This window comes from Gadus macrocephalus, chromosome 5 (genome assembly GCF_031168955.1).
Source record: "Gadus macrocephalus chromosome 5, ASM3116895v1".
Lineage (NCBI taxonomy): Eukaryota > Metazoa > Chordata > Actinopteri > Gadiformes > Gadidae > Gadus > Gadus macrocephalus.
This window is the reverse complement of record NC_082386.1, coordinates 14,730,620-14,757,114: the sequence shown is the minus strand read 5'-3', so window position 1 is coordinate 14,757,114 and position 26,495 is coordinate 14,730,620. Positions and strand designations below refer to the sequence as shown.

The window sequence follows — 26,495 nt, the reverse complement described above, 5'->3', positions numbered from 1 at the left end:
AACCATTTTAACTACACAGCACACGAGGAGACTGCGGCGGTGTGTTATTTGAATTCATGGGCGATAGCACCCCGTCATTACAGAGAAGCTGAAACCCATGTCCCCCATTTTGTTAAATTCACACAAGTTTTAACAACACGGCACGAGGTAGACAGCTGACACGTCCATTTCGTTGTTGTGTCACGCAAAGCGACATAGGTGTCAGACATGGGGTGGGGGGAAACAAGTCTGCCATTCCTCCTACAATCATTCTGTCATCGAGCCTGCTTGTTGCTGCTGCTCGTGGATCCCAGTGACCTAGATAGCCTATCGCCGCTCTCTGTTGGCGGCGCGGGCATGCAGTGCTCCTAGCTCGCCACGAGTCTACTACACTCTCCCTCTCATCACTTCACGAGCAACATCTCCATAGTAACACTGCAGAGAGAGAGAGAGCAAGAGAGATGACAGGGCATCGTGCAGTAGTGTACAGATTAAGATTAAATGTAGACTGTAAACAGAAGGTTGGGAGTGATACAAATGTGGCCTCTTTTGTCTGTCTTAAGTAGGCCAAACTTGTGGTTGTGGTGATTATGCAAAGCATATAATCATCATCATTTTTGTTGTGATCTGCCTTGCCGGTCCAGATGATAGGCCTATGTGTGTTTATGCCGGTTTCTTAATGATAGAGACAGAGGAGTCAAGTTAATTTATCGTCTTTCTTTTGCAGAGTCTCAAAGGACATCACAGTCTCACTTTCAAACACAATTGGATGACAGCCCTTGACCGCAAAGCTGAGGTTAAAAAAACAACAACAAACCAGTTGGAAATGAGGAGGTGCACTTTAGGAGGAGGTTCATTAATGGTATGGATGGATAAATTCTGGTTATTGACTTGACTGTTCATATTTATTTTCTGTAACGTGCATGATGTGACAGAGGTCAATGTTTGAGAGAGGAAGGATCGAAAGATAGAGAGACGGACATACAGATACACACATATAAATATACATATATATATAAATATACATATATATATATATATATATATATATAAAGGGCTACATAAAATCAGGATCCGAGTATAAACCCATCTGTTTTAGTGTCCTAAACAGATAAAGTTATGTCCTAAAATAATAAAAGCACACTCATACTGAGTGTGTTTTTAGTCAACACACTGTTGACTAAAAAACTGTCACGTTTGAACTAATAGAAAGGTAGCATAATAATGTCGTATGTGTCCTAGGCTTTAGGCGATATTCCTTGGCCAGGGACTGGAGTTGCAATTGCAACCGCCCTGTCTGTTTTTCAGACAGGGATGAGTCGGACAACACATTGTAGTCGCTGATTGGCCAGACATACTGCCATTCCAAGCTCCAGTCCGTACGATTCCGCATCAGCCCTACGCCATCATCATCTGTACGCACGGCGACTGGGGCTTATGAGTTGTAGGGTCGGGCATGCCACTGTTATTTTCTCAATGTAAAAATCGCTACCTCAGAGAAGAAAAATCCATCGATGCATTTCCTACCAACCTCATTTTGGGAAACCCGATGGATTAGCCCACCGTGTCACTGGTAAGGACGTATTTGTGTTGAATACTCATTTTTGTTGCACCCGCATTGTCCCTTTAGCGCTGTGTAGATTGCCAATGAATATGCTTCTCGGAGGCTTGATAAATAACACTGCTTCTCTGTGTGTGTTTCAATCGTTTTAACCAAGTTATTTGACATTCTTCTGGAACCACGTAGGCATCGGTTTACTGGCCTGACAGACTAGAGAACTGATTTGCTCCCCTACGCGGTGCTTTTTCCTGAATGTTTTGAATTGATGTGGTTAAGGACGGGGCGCTTGCGTTGCAGCCGCAGGGATGAATGCGCTGCAGAAAAGCTTACCATAGTGGAACAGACACCAACGCAACGCCGTCAAAGCATCCGAATGAATTTTGTATATATAAAAAAAGCATTTCGATAAGACCCCCAGCCCTGTTGCATTGACCACGTAACACAATTAAGCATCAAATGATAACGGTTCCACCACAGCCGCTTGACACATGTCCTCGGTGGTATAGCCACTCCTCTAGTTTAAAAACCCTTACTAAATTATGTATTTATGTAGGCCACTCTTTTATTTATCCTTCAGAATCTGACGGTAAACCGAGCAGGACTATTTTACTATAGCCTAACAAGCTTTAGATAGACACTGCTATTCTTTTAGGCCAGGAGTGAAGGCTGCACAACATACCTATTTCGCCCAGTGTTGCTTTGTAAATAAACGAATCGCCCTCCCCGAGCACTTTATCCATTTGTCCTTGATGTGTGATATTTGCTAGCTTGATATTTATCAAATCCACAGGACTGCCAATGCATTACAATACATAGCCTGCTCCACCAAGCATGTTTATTTTTGCCTCATGGCAATGTAGGCCGCTGCTGTTGAACGGTATACTTTGAAGGATTGTCGATACACAGCCTACTGTTGGAATGAGCCAAGGTTATGAATGTTTCCAATTCAGCATGACGCTAATTCAAAAATAGCTATATCCATTTAGATGTATTTAAGCAATAGGATGTTGGTTGAAATGTGTCAAGGCAGTCCAAAATGGGTGTTGGGTGACACACACACACACACACACACACACACACACACACACACACACACACACACACACACACAGTAGGCCAACCACATCATCATTTCCACTGAATTGATACTTCTACCAATGTCTTCCTGTTGCAGTTTTGTAAAGTACAATTTCAGCCAGAAAATACTCTGTATCATGTTGTACAGAATAAAAAGCTCTCAAAACAACATGCTTTTTTGATAATGTTTAACTAGGCAGTCACGAGATTCACAGAATGGACTTTAGTAATTTCATAATGGGCTCAGTGATTTAACAACTAACATGACTCAACGTACTCCAGTCAAGGACAGCGTGGCACCACAACAACGTTCGGGTTTCTTAACCCACGCTAAAACATGAGGCTCAGCTGTGGGCTTCGTCAAACCCGCCTCTTTCATTCAGTACACCGAGAGTGCTTTGAAAGGCCAATACTGCATCTCATTGTGTGAGATAATCTTGTGGGTCAAGTTGAAAATGTGGCCATTGTGACGCTGTTGATATATACTCTGAATGAGTTCAGTTGTCCGAGTCCAAGGCAAATATTGTAATTAACCAGTGAATAGGACGCATAAGGAAACGCCTGTTGTGTCCGTTCACTGCTGACTCTACACTTGTGGGCTTTGCAGGCATTTAAACCGTTATGTAAGCCTAGGAAACAACCTGTGTATTAGATGTCTGTATGGTGCTCATTCATTTTTCTCTCTTCTTGTAAAATAATGTGTTGTTTGCCATTGATTTCTGATCCTGTAGGAGTGGCATGGAGGGAGCAGTTGACCTTGATTTGTGTTTGTGTTGTGTTTGTTGTCTTATGTTGAACTGCAAAGTAACAATGGACCAGAGAAATGTAATCGAAGAAGTGATTCCGATGAGTGTGGGATTGTACACAAAGAGCTATTTCATAATCATAAATCTAGTCCCTGTCTCATGCTATGTCATTCGTTCACGCAGACTAAAACTTAATGTTTGGTCGGTGTAACCAACACACACACCAGATTAATACATCTCTATTACAATTCTTGACCCCGACTTGATGGTTTTAATTTGGTTTACCAGTATTGATCTCCTGGCCATATGGGTGAGAAAGGTCATCCCATTTCTCTGTTCTCTAAAGGTAATGACAATTTAAAAGTGAAAACATTTCAAAATGAATGTAGTTCATTTCTACCTGTGGTCTGCGGTGCCCAATGAAGCTTCAAATCCAACTTTACTTTTATTATTCATATTTTTTCAAGGATTCTCTCTCTCTCTCTCTCTCTCTCTCTCTCTCTCTCTCTCTCTCTCTCTCTCTCTCTCTCTCTCTCTCTCTCTCTCTCTCTCTCTCTCTCTCTCTCTCTCTCTCTCTCTCTCTCTCTCTCTCTCTCTCTCTCTCTCTCTCTCTTCCCCCCCCCCCCCATCCATGCTGTTAAATGTTGCAGGACAGTAACTGTGTGTGTGTGTGTGTGTGTGTGTGTGTGTGTGTGTGTGTGTGTGTGTGTGTGTGTGTGTGTGTGTGTGTGTGTGTGTGTGTGTGTGTGTGTGTGTGTGTGTGTGTGTGTGTGTGTTCTCCTCCGTCCACCGGCCCCAGCTCTCCATCACGCTCTAGTATGCTCTTCTCCGAGGCAAGCTGTTCCTTCAGGATCTGAAAATAGCATGACGAGTGTTGGTCTGGGCTTCGATGGTCATGTGACACCAAGATACTGCCACGAAAGACACTCGAGGCTCACAGCCCTGACAACGCCATTTCTTGTGCTTTGTGTTTGTTTGTGTGTGATTCCTAAACGCCTGGGGTCAGTCACAGAAAGAAAGCAGACTATGCATGTCCATTTTTATATGGTCCACGACACGTGTCTCTCCGCCTCTGACGGTGATGGTGTGTTTGTATGGTACAAGAGCCACCCAAGGAATGAGGTTAGAGTAGTGGTCTGTCCTCCTGTAGCTCCAAAATATTGTTTTACTTCCATATGGTTCATTGTGTTCATTCATGTGTCTATCTGTCAAGCGATTGCATCTGTTTGCTTGGTTGGATGGGAGTGTTTAGGACAGCTCTTGGGGCATGAAGGCCAGCATATCTCTTTAATGCAGATGTATTTCAAAAATACAGCACTTTCACTACTTCAACAAGCCCACACAGTCGCGATGCGTGTACATTTTGATTAGGCTAATGTTCTGCAAACAGCAATAATACCAGGAAGCGTGCATGTAAACACAGAGGATGGCCTAGATTCTAACGCTTGCAAAATGGCCTGGGATGTTTGAAAGCCATGGAGCTCGCCGGCCTCTCTTCATTCAGAGCAGAAAGGTTTTCATAATCCCCCCATGGGCGATATAATGATGTGAGATCCCAGCCTTCCCGTTTTAATCTCTATCCGCCTATAGGAATGGATGCAGTGGGATTTATAATGATGCATTTACAAGAACATAGATTGCCAAGTCTGTCTCCAACTTTCACGTCGTGTCAATAGTTTGCACGTGCTGCACACTCTCTAGTTTTTTAACTAATTCAAGATCACAGAGGAATCATGTGTTTTACATTTAATACGTTAGCTTTTTTTCTATTTCTGCTCTGAGGATATAAAATTGTACAACGAAGATTAAGAATAACCAGGAAGTTTCCTCAGCAAAGCAGCCGGTTTCTGGTCTCAGCATCTGTAATCATGTTCGGGTTTAAGCTAAAGCTATGCTTTGAGTGCTGCCACCGGGACAATTTCTTCCTCTTCTGGGAGGTTTAATAGCGTACATTGGCACTAATGGATCACAGCAACCTTCTCTTCTCTTTGCAGTGGCCACCATGCACTGTAAGTGAGACAATGTGGAAGGAGTAAAGGCCCAGAATCCTTGACACTACAGCGTACAGTCGGTGAGTTTCATAAAGCCGGTATAATTTACGTAATGAAAGATGTCATTAATGACTACTGCTAACATTGTGTACGACTGCTGCTAACCAGCGTTTCTCCGGTCCCTTTGCAGAACAGACCTCCTGATTACCATCATGAAAGATGATCAAAATGTAGCATATATATATTTTATTTCATGTTCAGATCGGATAATGACCCCAGTGTGCATCCCTTCAGTTCATTCATCTCCCGGCTACCACATTAAACTTTAAAACTTTACACATTAAACTTTAAATCTCAGCGACTTCTTTTTAAGTCGCTGAGATTTTTAAGTGCCCCCATCTTTTTGATCTTGACATAAAAGCAGCACAAAATTAAGGCATTCGCTGAGAGACATGCAGTTGACGTTTTCTCAGCTTTGGCGGAAACCTTGGTAGGCAACGAGTGACACATCTGTTTGCACTCTGTAGCGATGGCGTCCCTTCGGCAGTTAACACAAAACAGCCCGGAGCCCAAAGGAATGTCCGTTTCAGAGGACGTGGCCCTGTCTACCGTCCAACAGCATTTTTACTGCAGTCTCCTACTCTTTCTACAGTGTTGATATATAACGGCCTCTCTTGAGTAGCCATTTTGAATTCATTATATGTGGTGCTTTGGCCCACACCCTGATTCCCAAATGGAATCGAGATGTGCGGATGAAGAAGTTAGGACTGTCTAAAAACAGGAGTGAAGGAGATTTACATTTGGGCTGAGTAGATTTATAGTCAGAATGGTTTAACGTTGTGTTTCTGCTGTAGCTACCATTGAAAGTGGTGGAACAGAAAAGTCCCAATGGGCTTCTTTTAGTGGTGCAGTCCGCACTAAACGCCATGGCATCCTGCCACAGGTCACGCTTGACCTCTTTGATGCATGAAGTACTGCAGACCGCTGGATGACCCTGGGCCGTGTCTCCAGCAGCTGCGTCTCAAAAACTTGTCTTGGCCAAAGGGGATCGACTTCAGAGTGGTGTTGTTTTGTATATCTTTACGTACCCCCCTGTGAGGACATCTGCCGAGAAGCAAGAGTTCACCACTTTCGCTTCATACCCATACATTCATGGAGTGCCTTTAAACAAGTGGGCTTTTAACTAAATATCTCTTGAGTGGGAGAGTTAGTGAATTGGCCGCTTAGGTGGGACAATGATGCTGTCAGCTCAGCAGGCTCTCTCTTTGCTAGCCACAATTCCACCACACATAGAAGTTGGCAGAAAGCATCACCATCCTGGGACTCATCACCAACAACGATGAGGCCGCCTACAGAGAAGTGATTTGCTTCTTGGTTTCATGATGCCAGGACCTCTCTCTCAACGTATGCAAGACTAAGGAGATGATCGTAGACTTAGGTGGGGGGGGGGGGTGAAGTGATGTGAAGCTCCCATTCACATCGATTGTGCCAAAGTGGAGAGAGTCTTCTGCTTCAAACACCTCAGTGAGAGTTCATCAACAATGACCTCACTTGGTCCAGGCAATATGATACTGCAGAAAAAGCCGCACAAAAGTGTCTTTTTTTTCCTGAGGGAGCTCATCAAGTTTGGCCATGTCTATCAAATCTCTCACTAACCTTTATAGCTGCACCATGGAGTGCATCCTTTCTGGCTGCATTAAGGGTACGGCTGCTGCCCTGATGCTGATCACCAGGCCCTACAGAGGGCGGTGAATGCAGGGGAACGCCGCATTTGCTGTGCCACCTCCCTCTCCATGCAAAGCATCTCCCACACAAGGGATGCCTTAAGGAAATCACGAGAAATCACAAAAGACTACAGCCACCCAAGCAGTGGACCGCTTACATTGCTGCCGTCTGGTAGACGTTATGGGAGCGTTCAGGCACGAATCCCCAGACCTTAGTAACAGATTTTGCCCCCTGGCCGTCAAGCTTCTCAACCAGCCACGATAATCTCAGTGATCATATTGATCACCGCAATATATGCATGCACTGATTACTGCAGTTTATATTTATACTATTTGATATACTTATCATCATGTCTACATATCCCATCATTACAGTGTCCGGAACAGCTGCTAGAATTTTTTTACTGTTATGTAAACTTATTTTATTTCTATATCATTTTGGCTATTATTGATGACTTTAAAAATTTATTTTTATAATAATAATAATAATCTTTCAACGCCTACTAAGTAGTTGTTGCTGCCATGGCCTAAGAATTGAATTGTCCCGAATAGAATACTGTGTTATACTGTGCATTTGATAAATATAATACTATGAAAATACTTTCTATGACTTTGACTGCTTCGTCCTCCTGGCTTAGACGAGGCCTATACATGAACCTAGAATGTGCATTAGTCTAACTGGGTCTTTTAAAGTCAAGGAAAGGCTTTTAACTGGCCTTACTCCTTTTAAAAGAAGGGAATTAAGATTTAGAGGCTAAATTCTCCCTATATCCCCCTCACGAGATTTAGGATTGAGCCCAGTATGTTGTTTGGTGGTGCATTGTAATTCGCAGTGGTGAAATTCCATTGTGATACTATAGAAGAACTTGTGGCTCCTCGTAAAGCACTCCAAAATAAACGTCCTAGCGTTTCATATTCCTGGCTACTGTGCGGTGCTTGTTCTCACAACAAACAAATCCACCATAATAAGTACATTGTTGAAGTATGTACGGTGAGGCCTGCTAGGCTATGTACCCAGTCAAAACACAACCGCTCCTATGATTAGCATCAGTGTTTTAAAGTACTTCTTTTTTTTCAGGTTGTTAGGGGTTTTCAAAAGGATCGCTGGAGGTAGTCACTCCCAGGGGATGCTTTCCAATATTATAATAATGAACTGTAATTCCTCCAGTGGGAATGGTGTGTTCGTTATAATATTAGCTTCCTGCTAATTCCAGTCCCTCTCTCTATCCTGTTCTTTCTTGATCTTTGTATTGTATACATGGCAGAGACAGTCTGTCCAATGTTTGTATATATATTGTCAATTCATTAAATATATTGTAATGGCTACCTGCTAATTTGTAGCTCTCTCCCTCTCGCCCTCTCCCCTATTATTTTCATTGTCTCTCGACCTCCCGAAAGACAGTGGAGAATGGGCTGTGTCCAATGCAAGGATAAAGAAGCAGCTAAACTCACTGATGAACCGCGGGAGCCTACGAGCCTGCCACAGAACGTGGGCTATCTCTACGGGGCGGACCCCACTCCGCAGCACTACCCCAGCTTTGGGGTCACCGCCATCCCAAACTACAACAACTTCCATGGCGGCGCCACGCAAGGGGTGACTGTGTTCGGAGGAGTTCACACATCCTCCCAGTCTGGCACACTCCGGTCCAGGGGAGGCACGGGTGAGCTGATTGACCTGGCGGCTTCGAATGTGTATTTGTCGTTTTGTCTGCGATCTGTTTGGATGTCTGTAAACACCAAGGCCACCGGTGTTTACAGACATCGGTGGCCTTGAGGGGGGGCTGATTTTGATCATCAGCCCCCCCCTCAGTGCTTAGAGTAGTGCTTTCAAATGCTGGAACCGCACAGTTTTGTTGCTAGGAGATTGAATGTTTTGGACTAAAGCACAATCAGAGGTGACATTTTGGGTATTTTCTTTTTGCCGTTGCGTAACGACTGAGTCTGTATTTCCCGTGTGCCGATGACCTCATGTAGTGCTGTAAGATATTCCTCGGTGGCCGTCCAGCGGTGTGCTGGACGGATGGCTACGGGTCTGGGAGTTAATGAGAAACACTGTGACCTAGTTCACTGCCAGGCAGAGGCAAGACCCACATCCAACACACGGCGCAAGAAGATCATGTGCTGTGTTGAATTGTGCCCGACAGTGCTGAATTAGGGGCAAGCAATACGTTTTCTCCGATCTTGGATATCAACAATGTCGTACCGTGATGGATCAACACCTGAGCTGTTACCCCTGAGCTGTTGCAACGCCACCGGCCCACATGAATAAGAAATGACACACGCAGGGCCATCCCAACCATCTATAATCTAAGATGGCGGTGACAACACACAAAATAGATCGGTTTGTCGAGGACGCAAAGTGCTTGGCACATCGACACACACATTGATTGATTGATTGATTGATTGGTTGATTGAACAATAACTAAATTAACTGCACTTTGCAGTTCCTAAGAATCATCTAAAGTCTCTAAGATGCTGGTGAGAATGTTCACAGTACTGGAAACAAATTTGTTGCGCGAATTGCTTATTGATCGATTGATTGACTGATGTATTTATTGAACAATCTCAGGCAGGGTTGTGAACACTCTGGACAGCCTGTGGTTGACAGGAAGATGGAAAAGGTTTTGCAAAGGCACATTCAAACTATGGGCTGTCTCGCGGAGACATTGATCAAATCAAAAAATGAAATTGTTTTTTTTTATTAGAAAATCATGGCTATTACAGACTCTCGCCCCGGGGTTCGCACTAAATCAGTATAATCTGATTGTTCCCTGTTATATAGGCTGTCAACTGTGTTAACTGTTTGCCTACCAGCTTTAAAGGTCTAAAGTTTGACCTGGTGAATATGGGCAATAATATAGGCCCACACAAAAAACAGCAAACAAGCACAAGGAAATAATTTACCAGGCATAACTATTCTTTTATTTATTTACCCTTAATCTAACTAAGAAAGGCTCATTCTGCCCAATATAGACAGCAGCAGGTCTTCACATAAAAGTCTCAGAGAAAATAATAGACCATTAACAGAACATATGCGTTATTTAGGTTTTAGCATTGACAACCTCTATTGAGGTTGAGTTGTAGCTACAGTTAGGTTGTTAATTATTAACTATATCATCATTGGAGACAGTTACTGTCATTTTGCCATGGTTAGGGCATCTTATTGTTGACAAACATTCTAGTTCAGATCATTTTTAATGGGCTAAATAGCTGAGGCAGAAAAGTGACAAAATGCAGGTTTAAAAAAAACAAAAAAGTATTAGCTCCCATCATACACCACATGTGTTGCTATCCTCTGGGATTAGCTCTCTATGCTAACGCTCTCCTCCTCTACCCCCTCCCTTCAGGAGTGACTCTGTTCGTGGCTCTGTACGACTATGAGGCCCGCACGGAGGATGACCTCAGCTTCAGGAAAGGGGAGAAGTTCCAGATCCTCAACAGCATGTAAGTCCCCCAGCGTCTGAACGAGAGCCAGGAGAGGGTTGTGGTCCGCTATTCCCCCCCTTGATGTGGACGATTACAATTCCTCTGGAATGATGAAACTGGGCTGTGATTCTCTCATTCTGATGGTGTGACACATTGTTCTGATGAGAAACATTCATCGAGAAAAACCGAATGGTATACTCTAGCCCTGCCAGTTTGAACCCCAATGTCCTCCAACCTGTAGGTATCCTTCAGTAAGATGCCTAACCCCTACCTGCTCATGAGTGCCATAGCAAAGGAAGGGGTGTCATGAATAGGCAGGGTCGCTTTGGATAAAATGACCAAAATAAACGACTAGGTAGTAATGGTAGGAATGACAAAAGACCAAGATCTAATTAAGTCGTGATAGGGTTTCAAGGCGTAGATGCAGCAATGCCAATGCCTTAGAGCTTGGCAGTGCACCATATTGCTAAGTAGAATTTAGAACAGTTATTTTCCCTCTGATTTCTCTATTTAGAGGCCAAAGCATTTGTTCAATGTAGTCATTATCTTTTTTATTTTCCTTATGTTCAACATTATTCACCCGAATACCCGAATACTCTTAATAGCAATTTTTTGACACAGATACAACTACCAACAAAATATGGCTGTTACTCAACCCCCTTCTGCATAATTTGCTATAGTTTCCATAGGCTACACTCTTTAACGGGCACCCTAGACATGAACATCCATTCAATCGGTATGTTCTCTTCCTCAGGCTATGTCTTTCTAGGCCCCTACTTCTGGTAATGTGATTCCATTCATATTAGACATATATATGTTTTTTTTCCCATTCAGTCTTTTCTCCTCTCTTTCTCTCAAGGCATGGGAAATGTCCACTTTGAAGCATATATATATAGTCAATTATACAGTACAATAGCAATCTACAAATGTACCGACAGTTAAAAAGTGCTCAACTCTTTCTCTCTGCCTTTATGTCCTCTGTATATAATGTACAATGTCTTTCTTTTTGCCTCTGTCTGTCTGTCTGTCAGTGAGGGGGACTGGTGGGAAGCTCGCTCTCTCACTACAGGAGGAACTGGTTACATTCCCAGTAATTATGTGGCTCCAGTGGACTCTATCCAAGCGGAGGAGTGAGTAAAAAAAAGCGCTTTTACACACACACACACACACACACACACACACACACACACACACACACACACACACACACACACACACACACACACACACACACACACACACACACACACACAGCGTCGCCCAGTAAACACTGCCATTGCACACAGCTTTAAAATGTAGCACATAAAACAATATAAAGGGGGGAAATAATACAAATGTATAGTTATTATTTCCTGCCTCTCTTGCTAGCTGGTACTTTGGTAAACTGGGTCGAAAGGACGCAGAGAGGCAGCTCCTCTCCAATGGAAACCCCAGAGGCACCTTCCTCATCCGAGAGAGCGAAACCACCAAAGGTACTTCCACAAACTCATCATTGTCATCAAACATGTTAACATGAATGCTGACCGGTAGTGCACAGATATGCCTAAGTAAAGTCTATGTCCCAGTCAATGTAGAAAAGCACACAAAATCTATCTTTTCCTTGAAATGTATACATTTACGGCCCGGATGGAAAATATACATTATAGTATATACTACACAATGTATACAGAATACATTCCAAGGGGAAATCGACTTATACTCAGCTTTTTTCTACATTGGCTGTAATGAGAAGAAAAGTAAATCCTATGTAATCTCCAACAGTAAAATTCCATCAACCCTCTTTCCTTTCTCATTCAATGAGTTGGCTTTAAGCTTTTTACTAAAAATATTGAGCAAAGTGGAGTGGAATACGTTGCCTTTTACCGGATGTTTCCAACATTCAATTCAGTCATTGAGCAGACACTTGTATCCAAAGAGACTTAAGAGTGGGGCTGGGAACAATAAAGCTTAAATCTAAATTGGAGTATCGACAAAGTATTTATGGGCTGCATGACCCAAGTTGCTAAAAAGAGAAAAACGTAGCACAATACATAATAGAAGATAATAACAATAATGAGTAATTGATAACGATATCTTTAACATGATGCTTGTCGGCTTTGGCAGGGGCCTTCTCCTTGTCCATCCAGGACTGGGATGACATCAAGGGAGACCACGTGAAGCACTACAAGATCCGCAAGCTGGACAGTGGAGGCTACTACATCACCACCCGTGCCCAGTTTGAGACCCTGCAGCAGCTAGTGCAGCACTACTCTGGTAAGACCGTGACCTAGTTCATATCGAGTCATTTAGCAAACACCTGTTTCCAAAGCCATTTCTAGTGATTTATTGTATGCGCACGTAGGTGTTGGGAAGCATCGTGCTTTATCAAGGCAGTGTTTCCGTTGTAGGTCATGGCGGTCGTTTAAAAGTGACTGATCATGATTGAAAAGCATATTAATCAAACACTTCTTGACGTGACCCCATCCTTCTTCCGCCCCCAACCAGCCAGGGCAGCAGGGCTGTGCTGCCGGCTGATCGTGCCGTGTCACAAAGGCATGCCTCGGCTGGCTGACCTGTCCGTCAAAACCAAAGACAAGTGGGAGATCCCGAGGGAGTCGCTGCAGCTTATCAAGCGCCTCGGCAACGGCCAGTTCGGCGAGGTCTGGATGGGTACGTATCCGGGGAACACCTTCTCCCCGTTCTGTCAGAACTGTGAGTGCTTCATAATGAATGAATGCCTCGTATCGAAATTGAGCTGAATGAATGATTCAGCTAAGAGGGGACATTTAAAAAAAATTCCAGCAATTTTTTCAGACATGTTTCTTTCCTTAAATGCCCATTTGTTGACTACAACAATAACTTCACAGTTTGTCCTAAATCCAATGGTGCGGCTTGGGATGGGCTTTAAACATTGCTTTGCCTCAAATATCTACACTGAGAAACATCATGCCGGGGGGGGTAAGTGTCAGACTCTGATCAACTCACTCGGCCAGTCTTCTTCCTAACCCTCACGCAGGCACGTGGAACGGGACCACCAAGGTGGCGGTGAAGACCCTGAAGCCGGGGACCATGTCCCCCGAGTCCTTCCTGGAGGAGGCCCAGATCATGAAGAAGCTCCGCCACGACAAGCTGGTGCAGCTGTACGCTGTTGTGTCTGAGGAGCCCATCTACATCATCACCGAATACATGAGCAAAGGTACATTATGTAACAGTCCTGCTGTTATGTAGACGCATGGAGGCAGCGACTCTCAAGAATAGGATTACACTGTTTTTGTATTTTTGTGCGTCTTCAATACCTTGCGTAGTCTTTGCCCGTCAAACTTTGTTATTCATGCAATAACATTCACAAAACATTCATAAGAATCTCCTAGAGAGTAGAGTGGGGTCAGGAATAGAATTATATAACATAGTAACTAGCTGAAATATGATGCATCATTTGGGGCCTGGCGTCATCTATAATATATTGCTTGCAGTTTTGACCTACATCTCAGGGCTCGCTGCCCCCTCCCTCCCTGTCTCTCTCCCTCCCTGCCTCCTCTCTTCTTCTTCATCTTTCAGGGAGTTTGCTCGACTTCCTTAAAGACGGTGAGGGGCGGAGCCTGAAGCTGCCCAACCTAGTGGACATGGCTGCACAGGTGAGGCAGACTCTTTGTAAACACATATATCTCTCATAGATCCTGTGTGTGATGTCATTATGGCTCCACCTTAGCTTACACAGAAAAATCCCTATGGGGTCACCCTGTTCACAATCTGTGTTAACTCAAGCTTATCAAAACAAATGTAAATGTTTGCTGACGTCTCTTATTTTGTAGCCTTGGGAACCAGATGAATGGGCAAGCTCATATTTTTTTGGTCTGACCTCCCCCCTCCATTCAGAATGAATTTCGGAAGATCTGGCCTGCTTCGGGCAAATCACAACTGTCTATCAGTGATCTATCGGAGTGCCGTTAAGGCATTTTAATAAATAACCATGAAGGCTGCCACTGATTACAGCACATTGCTGTAGAGGTCCAGAGGCAATTTGGTCTGCACACGTTGATAACCCCCCTTGAATTTTTTAATGAATTGCACTGTTTGAGACTACTGTGCATTTCCAAATTGATCGGGCAATGTCAGGCTAATTATTTTCTACAGATGGCGCAATTTCTTATTTTTGTGTTACAAGCACATATTGTGAATTTGGGCCAGCAGAGAGCGAACAGCTGTTCTGTTTCAATAAGTCTCACTGGGGTGTTGCTACCAATGCCATATACTGTCATCACTTAGGAGCTATTGCACCATGCTCCCCAGAGCCCGCCCTGTAAGGCCTCATTCGGTTGAATCTAATCTTGAACCTCCACTCCACGAACGCTCCCCAGGCTGTCTCAGCTCAGTGGCTCAAAAGATCTCTTACCGGGGCGCGCCGGTGGCTCATCCGGTAGAGCGCGTAGCATATAGGCTCAGTCCTGAACTGCAGCGACCCGGGTTAGAATCCTTCCCGTGATCATTTGCTGCTTGTTCTCCTCCCTCTAACTCCCTTACCTTCCTGTCTAGCTCACTCTAAAATCGTAAAAAAAAAAAAAAAAACTCTCACCGTGCCCCCGGTTACTACCGTACCGCCGTCTGCGGGTGGACCAATGGGTAACGGGATTTTTCGTGCAGGTGGCGGCGGGCATGGCGTACATCGAGCGGATGAACTACATCCACCGGGACCTGCGCTCGGCCAACATCCTGGTGGGGGACAGCCTGGTGTGCAAGATCGCCGACTTCGGCCTGGCGAGGCTCATAGAGGACAACGAGTACACGGCCAGACAAGGTACCCGCCGTAGCCATGGCAACGTTGAGGGGTTTTCAATCTTTTGCCAAAGATGTTTGTTTGTCTGTGGCATGCATCCAAATAATAGTCCAAATGAAAGGGAAGTTTGAGTTTGTAGTTAGTTGCATTATGCCGCTGTGTTTCTTGTTTTATACTAACAGACAGACCTTTCATTGGCCAGGTTCTATTGATTTAAGCAAGTTTAACCATCTATTGAACGGGTCGCTAAGCAATAGTACATATGGACCAGTCACAAGGATTCAGGGGCCGTGTGCATTTATTATAATATGCATCACATTTAAGAGAGGTTTACGGTACGTTTACGTTGTATGAATGACATTTTCCTTTATATATATTTTATTTATTTACTGCAAAACACAAGATTTATTCTATTATTATTATGATATCATTATTCTAATATTATAAAAACAATAATCAATGTATAAAGAAAAAAATGATCTTCCTCACAGGGGCCAAGTTTCCTATCAAGTGGACGGCGCCGGAGGCCGCTCTCTACGGGAAGTTCACCATCAAGTCGGACGTGTGGTCCTTTGGCATCCTGCTCACCGAGCTGGTCACCAAGGGCCGAGTCCCGTACCCAGGTCAACAGCTCTTCACTATTTCCTCTTGCCATCCCGCCTCTCTGTCAAAAAGCCTATTATGCGCACCATGTAGACTCAGTCCTGAACACAGCGACCCGGGTTCGATTCCTGTCTGTGGTCATTTAGTGCATGTCCTCCCCTCTATCTCCCAATCCTTCCTATCTATCTCACTCTATAATAAACATGCATAAAAATGCAAAAATAAATCGTCAAAAAAATAAATAAGCGATGAGTCTCCCTCGTGTGTTGGAATGTCGATACAACCATCTGTAAAGCAATGTAAAAAAAACATAACGTTTGGGTCGATGAATTAGTATTCATTTGTTTCAGTCCCTCAAGCAAAGCAAAGGGCTGCTTTGAGTGTCCTCACGTGTCCCGCTCTTTTGGTCTGTCCAGGCATGAACAACCGGGAGGTGTTGGAGCAGGTGGAGCGCGGCTACAGGATGCCCTGCCCCCAGGACTGCCCCATCTCCCTGCACGAGCTCATGGTCCAGTGCTGGAAGAAGGACCCCGAGGAGCGACCCACGTTCGAGTACCTGCAGGCCTTTTTGGAGGACTACTTCACTGCCACCGAGCCTCAGTATCAGCCAGGGGATAACCTCTGAGCGGCCATCCCTCCGTCATCCCCTGTGTGTGTGTGTGTGTGTGTGTGTGTGTGTGTGTGTGTGTGTGTGTGTGTGTGTGTGTGTGTGTGTGTGTGTGTGTGTGTGTGTGTGTGTGTGTGTGTGTGTGTGTGTGTGTGTGTGTGTGTGTGTGTGTGTGTGTGTGCTATCCTCATCCTGAGCACCAGGGGGAGACAAACAATCAATCACCACAACTCTGGCGCAAACGATTGAGAAATTCGATAGACTTGACATTCTTCACATACACAAGGAAGGACTGGGGGGAAGGGGGGAGTGACGGCAGCAACAGCAACACCAGGAGAGAAAGACTGACTCAATATCCACCCTGTCACCCTTTCGGTCTGCTTTTGGGAAGTTCCAGCGTTTAAGACGATACTGTGCAACGAGCCAGCTGTCTAACTACGCGGGCAGTCGTGGCTGAGGAACTCTGAAGGATTGGTGTGTGGATGAGACATATTGTGATGTGTACCTTGTATGTACTGTAAATATGAATGCTTGTTTACTGACCCCCAGTTATTTTATTTTGTTTTATTTGTTTTTATTATGTTTTGGAAAGGTGTGGATTCTTCTTGATACAAAGGCAAATCTTAGTTTGGAATTATGGGTTGTATGAAGGAAAAATAATTGCGTGAGCTCAGTCAAGAAATAAAATAGGTGAAATAGGCATAATTATAGGGACTGTAATCGTTTGCCATTGTGGACAACAATACTTAAACAATTTTCTGACGGTCCCCTGCGGACATTTTTTTTTTACCGGGTTAATACAATTGCTAGCCTCTTCTCAAGGCCTGTTTTTGCCTTTTTATGTTTATTAATATTCTTATAATGTAGGGGAATGCCTTCATGCTTTCTATACACTAACTGAACGCCTATAGCATCAAGGACTCCTCCTTCCACTAGACTTGTACGGCATCTGTGCATCCATCGTATTTGTGCTTGAGCCAACCATTTTTGAGCCAGCTTAAATTATCGTTTGGGTCATTTTTGGCTTCTTGCAAACATTGTTCGGCTGAATTGCTTATTAAAAACGATCCGTTTAAAATGTAGGCCAACGTTGCAATACTGTATGGCAGCGGGCTGTTAAAGAATTATGCTTTGACACATAGGCCTACACGTCTTTTTAGCTTCTAAGGCCAAACTAAATCAACTGCCATTACCATGACTAAAATGAAGAATGATTCGTACATAATAACTGTCCCTCCGCAATGTGTATGAGGGGGAAGAACATGTTGATTATGAGACCAAAAGTGTTTAGTTTAAGTTACTTTTTTGTTTTGTTTTTGCCATCCATGTAGGCCTACGTCGATAAGCATAGGTAGATTGCAATTGCAGTGGTAGTATATATAACCCTGCCTGACTGAATGACGAGGTATATTCCAAGAGAGGTCACCGGTTCCTTGTGTGTAGCTTTTTTTTTATATTTAATTTGATTATGAGTATGAACGAGTGAGAGTAAAAATTAATTATTTTTTTGTTTCTCCTTCTCCTCCATTCAGTAGATATAGGCCTACAGGACATCATCTTGGTCATTATTTATTGTCTGTTTATTGTACACAACTGGTTTTCAAATAAACAATCTTGCCACCACACATTTCTGCAGACCAATCTATCCATTTGATTTGAAACGTGAGTTCACATGAAATGTACAACTTGCCGACAAAAGTGGGGCTTCCTCTGCATAAAATAGTTTTGCTGTCACCAAGAATAATATGCAAATTCATACGAGTGTATTGCTTGATGCAAATGTAAGGGTAAAACAAAGAGTAAAGACGAGCATGTGTCTCAGGTTGTTGCCTTGGGCAACACCTGAGACACAAAGACGTTACTGAAGCGTTATGGAACTTCAGTTATATGCAAATAATCATTCAGACGTCATACCCTAATGAGCAGATCCGTTTCAAAACTCAACTATTACTTAGTTTTTTGAAGGTTAAGGAAAAAATGCATTCCTTGAATGAGAAACTTGGTTCAGTCCTGTCCTGTATGGCATCAAAGACTGCTGGGGTGTGTTCTGGTCCATGATTGGATAGCGTTGAGCGAGATTTGCATGGAGAAAAGTTGCATACCTCAGTGTTGGCGATTCTGCTGAACAGGTAGGCTCTGCAGTGCTTCGTTACTCTCTTCCTCTCTCCCTTTCTCTGAATGAATGCCAACCAATAAGCCAATTATCTGACTGATTATGTACGATTTCCTAACCGGCCTGCTGTTGTAGCGTACAGTTCTACAGGTCTGTATATTGTATTTTATTTTTATTTTACTATTGTTAAAAGACTGAAAAGTTTAAATACGTCAATGCAATTTTAGTTTCTCTGAGCATCATTCATTCAGTGGGCCATTTGTTTAGCTTGTTGTTATCATTCAGTTTATTGTGATTGGCTACTATAGATTCCTGCCTTTCTCTCATCTCTTTCTCCGTCTCATTGTTTAAAAGGAAGACAACTATAAATGGAGGATTCCGACTTGAAACAAGATCCGAAGGGCCCGTCTCCACAACACGGCCTGCCTCGTTTGACCCCCGGGGTGACTGTGCACCCTAATCCGCTACTCTGTCAACCGCGCCACACAGGTCAACACCACCATCATGTATGGCCATGTCCTCAACAAGAGGTTGAGGTTTGGTGTCCTTCGGCGGATCTTCCATTTCAGCATTTTGAACCGCTCCACGGAGCGCCATCGAGGGACAGAGATGGATGGACCAGCCAGTCCCGAATGGACTGTGGTCCTCCTGCTGCCTCACACAGCAGGTGGTTTGGCGCAAGCGACGGGTTCAGATGTTGGGACTGTCAACAAGACGCGACGGTGCGAGCGAGCGTTGACACAAGGAGGTATGAATGATGGGGGGGAAACGCGTTCCCCTTACGTTGGTTGGCAACTGTGGCGTGTCCTCCAGACTAATGCTCTTATTGTTGTGTTATTATGAAGCAGAGAGAGTGATTATGTAGACCGATGTCAGGATGACGAGGAGCAGCTCGAGCAACCTTTATCACTGAGGTCTGACATCGATGGCCAAGAATACAGACCCACGGCCCCCTGTTACACTCACCTGCCACTACAAAGTAAGGGGGACTTTGTAGTGGGGATAATCTCATGAGGTTATAGATGCCTTGTAGCATCACAAAGCCATACGATCCCAATGTATGTATTATTCTCTAATGATTTAAACACATACAATACCTAAGGCTTAACACACTGCACAACACTCTCTTCTTCAAACACATATTCTCCCCTGCTTACGGAGTGCTTAAGAACAGTTCATAAGAACAGCCCAGTCATGCTTATCCCTTATTTGAACCCCACCTTTAAAAGACACAAATTGGTCATTGCACTAAAGATGAAGTGAATCATCTTCCTCTCAAACCTCGTCTCTGTCCACAGACCACTCCGCAGATTGGCCACTTTACAATGCACAACATGGACCATTCAGAGAGTTGCACTATGCTGTGAAACCCTACGGCAATCCACCTCACCCACACTCCGTATCCTGTCAGGATGCAAGACCTTGGATGCAATACCCACAAAACTGGTAAACAGAAATTAACTTAAACATATGCAACTGAAGATTAAACAGATCAGTCCCATAATAACCTCTCTCTCTCTCTCTCTCTCTCTCTTCTCTCTCTCTCTCTCTCTCTCTCTCTCTCTCTCTCTCTCTCTCTCTCTCTCTCTCTCCTGAGGTTTATATCTAAGGGGATGCATTGTAGATGCATTCAGAGGTTTTTCACCTGGGGAATTAACCCCAGGTGATAAACTGTATTAAACAATTTAACTAATTTCAAACTTGCTTTTGTTCTGCAGCCTGCGTTCTGGCGCAGAGTCGGCCAACCACTGCAACGCTCAGGGCAGTATCTCCGTCAACGTGCCGCAGATCGCCCTACCCCCCGCTGAGCGGTTGGCACAGGTGAGCGTGATGAACCTGGAGCACCTGGGTCTGGATGGCGTTCCACCAGGAGAAGGTGCCTACTCCGACCCCAACGAGAGGAGGAAGACTATCAGTCTACCCGACGAGTGCCGTAAATGACCCTTACAATCCAACCTAAAGTTGAGACGTTCATTTCTGGATTTCACGGTCAAAGTAGGGATGGATCTCACCATCTTGTTACAGCAAAATGCGTTTACTCATCATCATTCCTAATACATAGTAATGAATAAGCAACTGATTTTATACTTTTCTTGCAGGAAACATTTTTATTACATTCTCTGTGGACTCAGCTTCTCAGATGGTGCCTTTCGCTGAATTTCTAACAAACCAAGGATTTCGACCAGCCGTAAGTAATGACATTAACTAATTATATTTATTGCAGTCCCATGACATTGCATTTGATTGGTTTAGGATGGTTATTGCTGGTTATTTGGTACAACAGAACACGTAGCCTACTGTTAAATAGCCATGTTTCACTGTAACCACTCATTCAGATTGACATATTTGATAACCCCATCAGACGGATGGACATCAACAAATGGATGGACAGCTATCTAAAAGATGTAGGTATTCCTTCATCTTTCCTTTTTTTGTAGTGTTTTTTTACTAGGAAAAAATATATGTTATGTTGATTTCATACATGTTCATATAGCATGCTGTCAAACCGACTGTTGATTGGTTTATGTGGAATTGTGAAAATAAAAACCATAAAAACTTGAAATGGTCTTGCGGTTCAGAAGTTATGCCCCAAATACTGTAAGACAGTTCTCCAATAACTCAATACAGAACTTGGCACTTTAGTGGCCTCTTCTGTCAGCAGATGCCACTGTTCTCTATGCATGATAGTGCACAATTTAATCATTGAGTTATAATGTTAACTGTTATGAATCCCTTGCTAAAACATCTATGTCTTGACTTACAAGGCAAAGGGGCATGATATCCTATCGGGTTGTACCGAGTGAATCTACTGAAAGGATCTTATTTGACTTTGGAATTGTAATTTATGTCCCATCACCATGTTGACAAATGAGAGTTGTTTACAATGAATTCATTTAATTGGAAATGGGAAGTTTAAATTAATTGATTTTCAATCCTTTTGCATTTTGGCTACAAACAGTTGGACAGTAATAGTAAGTAATTTTTCCAAATGGGCACAGCCTTCTGTATTGATTATCATAGCAATCAGCTCGGGCTACAAGGCAGCCATCGAGAGGACAGGAATGGACAGACACAGTCTACACACCAAATATATTTACTCTATGGTAAGCATGCTGCGTTTTTGTACTCTTTTTGTGTAGGAGGTGGTACTTATAAATGTCGGTTAACAATCACATGCAAACTCCAAACTCTTATTTTTGCCAGATGCAGAATGAGTTTATACAGCAAGGAAGCTTGAATTATCGCTTTGTGCCAGTTCTCTTACCCCTTGCAACTCAGGTGAGAACCGCAAACTATTTAGAGCCATCAAATTAAAATAAACTGGTCTAACAGATTTCATGTTTTTAATTAGCATTGTAAAGTCTGTGTCTGTGTGTGTGTGTGTGTGTGTGTGTGTGTGTGTGTGTGTGTGTGTGTGTGTGTGTGTGTGTGTGTGTGTGTGTGTGTGTGTGTGTGTGTGTGTGTGTGTGTGTGTGTGTGTGTGCGCTTGTACATGGTCAAACGTGTGTGGGCAAACGTGATATTGTTTGTGTTGTGTATGTCTGGACCTTTGTGCTTGCATTGTGCGTGTGTGTGTGTGTGTGTGTCTGGGCCTGCATGTGTGTGTACACAGAGCCATGTGCCTGGTTGGCTCCAGAACACGCACGTGTACCGCTGGCCGCAGGACAAGGAGAACCTCCTTCTGCGCCTCCTCCGCGAGGAGCGCTACGTCGTACCTCCTGTCCCCAAGGAGCTCACCCTCATCGTCAAGCCTGTGACGCTCAGCTCCTTAGCCACCTTCTGAGGAGGTGCTGTGTGTGTGGGGTGGGGGTGGGGGGTTCATGTGTTTGTAAATGATGATGATGAGCATATCATGTCAATAGCTGTTTTCAGACATGTTTTCAGGATTTTTGCCATCAGGAGATTCAACCCAGGGGTTGATTCAGACTTGCTGCTTTATATGCAGACATCGGTGTCGTTCAGACATCAGTAGAAACCACCCGGGTGGTTTAGGGGGGTATAGGGCTTACGAGGGGCGGGAGTCATGCCATATAGGTTGTTGTTGAGTGTGTGTGGTTGATGGCTGGTTCACAGCTTTTACAGCTTTACCTGGCCCCAGTCAGACAGACAGACTCTGGGGCTGGGTGAGGCCGCACACCTGGGGTGCATTTGATGAACAATGAACACCGGAGCTACCAGCCTAAGAGGTGGAGGACGGGAGGCCTTGCGCAACCGTCTCTGGCCAGCAGCCACTGAACCAGCCAGAAGCAGCCCAGGACCAGCCGCCCCTTTGCTAGCAAGCTCAGCAGCCCGGGAAACCATGCTCCAGAAGGGAAATGGGGATGGTTCATTTTGGGTATGGTAACGCTGTTAATAGTCTGGTTGTTTCTCTTTGGTATTCTAACCCTGGTCCAAACTCAGATTATATTGGGGGGGTTTCTTTATGAAGTGGGAGTAGGCTTCAGCTGAGGGTTCTCCCCAGCCTCAAGTATGGCGTTAGCGGTATGTGGAGTGTGTGTAGTCGATGGCTGGTATAAGCAGCCTCCCCTTGGCAGAGTAAGACTGAGTTGATTCTGGGGTGGGTGGAACAGAGGGGCTTAGGCTTGAGTAAAAGGTAGGGTTTGTTGGGAGAGGTTCAATGGTAAGGTCGATATAGGACAATGTTAATGATGATTCAACTTTCAATGAACAGAATGAAAATAGATTATGTGAATCATGTGAATCATCCATCTTATTGCATTGAGTCTATTATCAAAAGCTCATAATTAAAGTTTTATATTTTATATTTGGGTTAGGATGATGTGTTTGTGTGTTCATAAAGTGGATATGCTGTATCCTTTTTACAATTTGTGTTATATATTTTTTTTATTCATGTCATTATGCTCAGTTTATATTAACTTCTGAGGAACTACATACTTTTCAATTAAGACTAAGGTTTATTTAAAATGTTTTAAAAATAAAAATATTTCAAATATTTTAAATGTTTGTACATGAATATTTCACACTGCGTTGAATGCAAGTTCACAGTTCTCATAAAGGTTTTCCAAAGAACATGTTATTCTGAAGATATAGGATAGGCCTACATTAAAGAGAATGTTATCCAGCCAGGGAACACTCTGTTCCTTATTTGTAATTGTGGGTGTTGGAAGAATTACCTTCTAACCATACCCATTACTAAATTGAAGACACCGATTCAAAAGTAGGCCTACCTTCCAGGGACGCGGGAAGTCAGTCCGAGGGGGGGGTGCTGAGAGAGAGTCTATATAATGACGTCATAATAAATGCTGCGCAACATCCATTGTTTACAGAAACGAGATGACGGGTGACGTCACATCAGGGATCCGCTCTGATAAGCTGTTGCGGTCCGGGATTATACACAGCGTTATGACAAGGATTCAGGAGGTTATTTCCAAAGGTTTAAAAGGAAAGTGAAAATAATAGAAAGCCTTCATTTTCATCCAGAGTTACAGTTGTCTGATATGAGGAAAGTTTCTCCGTCAAGTGAACCGCCCGTGTTTGCTCTTTTTTTACCAACCAGTTTACGTGCGGGATTACAGAATCAAAACGATAACATTCAACGTGTCTATTTTGTGACCAGTTTTAGAATGTTCGCTACAACAGATGTTGAACACCAACATGCTTATGTAAAATCAGCATAGTACCGATAATATGATAAATATCATAAAAAGGGTGGATGTCAATAATTTAATGAAAAATCATGTTGTATGACAAAATTATGCAAAAAAAAAAAAAAGTATTGATTTTTTCAGAAAACTTTCTCACTTGCAGTTACAGCCAGGGGGCGCTTCCCGCGTCCCTGGGTAACACTGTTGTTTTTTATTGGTCGTCATGAAAAAAAACATAAGGGGTAACACTGTTGTTTTTTATTGGTCGTCATGAAAAAAACCATAAGGGGTAACACTGTTGTTTTTTATTGGTCGTCATGAAAAAAACCATAAGGGGTAACACTGTTGTTTTTTATTGGTCGTCATGAAAAATACAAAAGGGGTAACACTGTCGATATTTAGCAAATAAAACATAGGGGGCAAAACTGTTGTTTTTCTTTGGTCGTCATGAAAAAAAACACAAGGGGTAACACTGTCGTTTTTATCAAATGAAACATTAGGGGTAACAATGTTGTTTTTTATCGGTCGTCATGAAAAAAACATAAGGGGTAACACTGTCGATATTTATCAATTAAAACATAGGGGGCAAAACTGTTGTTTTTATTTGGTCGTCATGAAAAAAAACACAAAGGGTAACACTGTCGTTTTTATCAAATGAAACATTAGGGGTAAGAGTGTCGTTTTTTGTCGGTCGTCATGAAAAAAAACATATGGGGTAACACTGTTGTTTTTTATTGGTCGTCATGAAAAAAAACATAAGGGGTCACACTGTTGTTTTTTATTGGTCGTCATGAAAAACAACATAAGGGGTAACACTGTCGTTTTTTATTGGTCGTCATGAAAAAAAACATAAGGGAAATAATAGAAATACACACATACATTTTAATGTCATGTATATCCTCTTTTTTGACGATTGACTGTTGTTTTTTATCGGTCGTCATGAAAAAAAACATAAGGGGTAACACTGTTGTTTTTTATTGGTCGTCATGAAAAAAAACATAAGGGGTCACACTGTTGTTTTTTATTGGTCGTCATGAATAAAAACATAAGGGGTAACACTGTTGTTTTTTATTGGTCGTCATGAATAAAAACATAAGGGGTAACACTGTTCCTTTTTTTATTGGTCGTCATGAAAAAAAACATAAGGGGTAAGACTGCTGTTTTTCTTTGGTCGTCATGAAAGAAAACATAAGGGGAGACACTGTTGTTTTTTATTGCTCGTCATGAAAAAAAACATAAGGGGTAACACTGTTGTTTTTTATTGGTCGTCATGACAAAAAACATAATGGGTAACACTGTTGTTTTTTATTGGTCGTCATGAAAAACAACACTGTTGTTTTTTATTGGTCGTCATGAAAAACAACACTGTTGTTTTTTATTGGTCATCATGAAAAAAACATAAGGGGTAACACTGTCGTTTTTTATTGGTCGTCATGAAAAACAACACTGTTGTTTTTTATTGGTCATCATGAAAAAAACATAAGGGGTAACACTGTTCCTTTTTTTATTGGGCGTCATGAATAAAAACATAAGGGGTAACACTGTTCCTTTTTTTATTGGTCGTCATGAAAAAAAACATGAGGGGTAACACGGTGGTTTTTTATTGGTCGTCATGAATAAAAACATAAGGGGTAACACTGTTGTTTTTTATTGGTCGTCATGAATAAAAACATAAGGGGTAACACTGTTCCTTTTTTTATTGGTCGTCATGAATAAAAACATAAGGGGTAACACTGTTGTTTTTTATTGGTCGTCATGACAAAAAACGTAATGGGTAACACTGTTGTTTTTTATTGGTCGTCATGAAAAACAACACTGTTGTTTTTTATTGGTCATCATGAAAAAAAACATAAGGGGTAACACTGTCGTTTTTTATTGGTCGTCATGAAAAACAACACTGTTGTTTTTTATTGGTCATCATGAAAAAAAACATAAGGGGTAACACTGTTGTTTTTTATTGGTCGTCATGAAAAACAACACTGTTGTTTTTTATTGGTCATCATGAAAAAAAACATAAGGGGTAACACTGTCGTTTTTTATTGGTCGTCATGAAAAAAAAACATAAGGGAAATAATAGAAATACACACATACATTTTAATGTCATGTATATCCTCTTTGTTGACGATTGAATAATGTGAATTGTCATTGCCTCAGTGGTGCAGTGGAGTTTACTCTGCCTAACCCCCTGGAGACCGGGGTTCAAGTCCGGTTGATGTCATCAGTTGGTAGACTCTTAGCTCTATTTCATGCGAATTATAAAGTCAAGTATAACCTTTGTGATGTTGTTATCTGGTGTCTTGATGGTGCAT

At 42.9% G+C, this 26,495-nt stretch overlaps 2 protein-coding genes across 6 annotated transcripts; both read left to right on the top strand.

Annotated features, from left to right (window-relative positions):
• The first annotated feature begins 1,337 nt into the window (after positions 1-1,337).
• Positions 1,338-18,092, top strand: fyna (FYN proto-oncogene, Src family tyrosine kinase a). 3 transcript variants are annotated; one of them, XM_060052668.1, is made up of 13 exons: positions 1,338-1,552; positions 5,358-5,434; positions 8,481-8,739; positions 10,426-10,522; positions 11,536-11,634; positions 11,873-11,976; positions 12,608-12,757; positions 12,989-13,153; positions 13,500-13,679; positions 14,042-14,118; positions 15,125-15,278; positions 15,749-15,880; positions 16,277-18,092. In XM_060052668.1, exons 3-13 carry the CDS (start codon positions 8,487-8,489, stop codon positions 16,483-16,485), a joined length of 1,620 nt encoding a protein of 539 aa, XP_059908651.1. In that variant the 5' UTR covers positions 1,338-1,552; positions 5,358-5,434; positions 8,481-8,486; the 3' UTR covers positions 16,486-18,092. The 3 variants fall into 3 exon arrangements, with proteins under 3 accessions (XP_059908651.1, XP_059908652.1, XP_059908650.1); XM_060052667.1 differs by having other exon boundaries at positions 1,339-1,552; positions 8,477-8,739; XM_060052669.1 differs by lacking the exon at positions 5,358-5,434 and having other exon boundaries at positions 8,477-8,739.
• A 444-nt stretch (positions 18,093-18,536) lies between these two features.
• Positions 18,537-23,498, top strand: LOC132458134 (uncharacterized). Of its 3 annotated transcripts, none has more exons than XM_060052665.1 (10): positions 18,537-18,596; positions 18,935-19,328; positions 19,426-19,559; positions 19,879-20,026; positions 20,299-20,513; positions 20,680-20,768; positions 20,917-20,985; positions 21,580-21,684; positions 21,785-21,859; positions 22,194-23,498. In XM_060052665.1, exons 2-10 carry the CDS (start codon positions 18,949-18,951, stop codon positions 22,362-22,364), a joined length of 1,386 nt encoding a protein of 461 aa, XP_059908648.1. In that variant the 5' UTR covers positions 18,537-18,596; positions 18,935-18,948; the 3' UTR covers positions 22,365-23,498. The 3 variants fall into 3 exon arrangements, with proteins under 3 accessions (XP_059908648.1, XP_059908649.1, XP_059908647.1); XM_060052666.1 differs by lacking the exon at positions 18,537-18,596 and adding an exon at positions 18,597-18,730 and having other exon boundaries at positions 19,429-19,559; XM_060052664.1 differs by lacking the exon at positions 18,537-18,596 and adding an exon at positions 18,597-18,730.
• The last annotated feature ends 2,997 nt before the right edge of the window (positions 23,499-26,495 follow it).

Excerpts from the sequence above, each read along its gene's own strand:
- fyna (XM_060052669.1), top strand. The coding sequence starts at position 8,487 with ATGGGCTGTGTCCAATGCAAGGATAAAGAAGCAGCTAAACTCACTGAT. Across the intron at positions 8,740-10,425 it reads CCGGTCCAGGGGAGGCACGG|GAGTGACTCTGTTCGTGGCT; the intron begins GTGAGCTGATTG and ends CCCTCCCTTCAG. Across the intron at positions 11,635-11,872 it reads GACTCTATCCAAGCGGAGGA|CTGGTACTTTGGTAAACTGG; the intron begins GTGAGTAAAAAA and ends CTCTCTTGCTAG.
- LOC132458134 (XM_060052665.1), top strand. The coding sequence starts at position 18,949 with ATGGAGGATTCCGACTTGAAACAAGATCCGAAGGGCCCGTCTCCACAA. Across the intron at positions 19,560-19,878 it reads CACTCACCTGCCACTACAAA|ACCACTCCGCAGATTGGCCA; the intron begins GTAAGGGGGACT and ends CTCTGTCCACAG. Across the intron at positions 20,027-20,298 it reads ATGCAATACCCACAAAACTG|CCTGCGTTCTGGCGCAGAGT; the intron begins GTAAACAGAAAT and ends TTTGTTCTGCAG.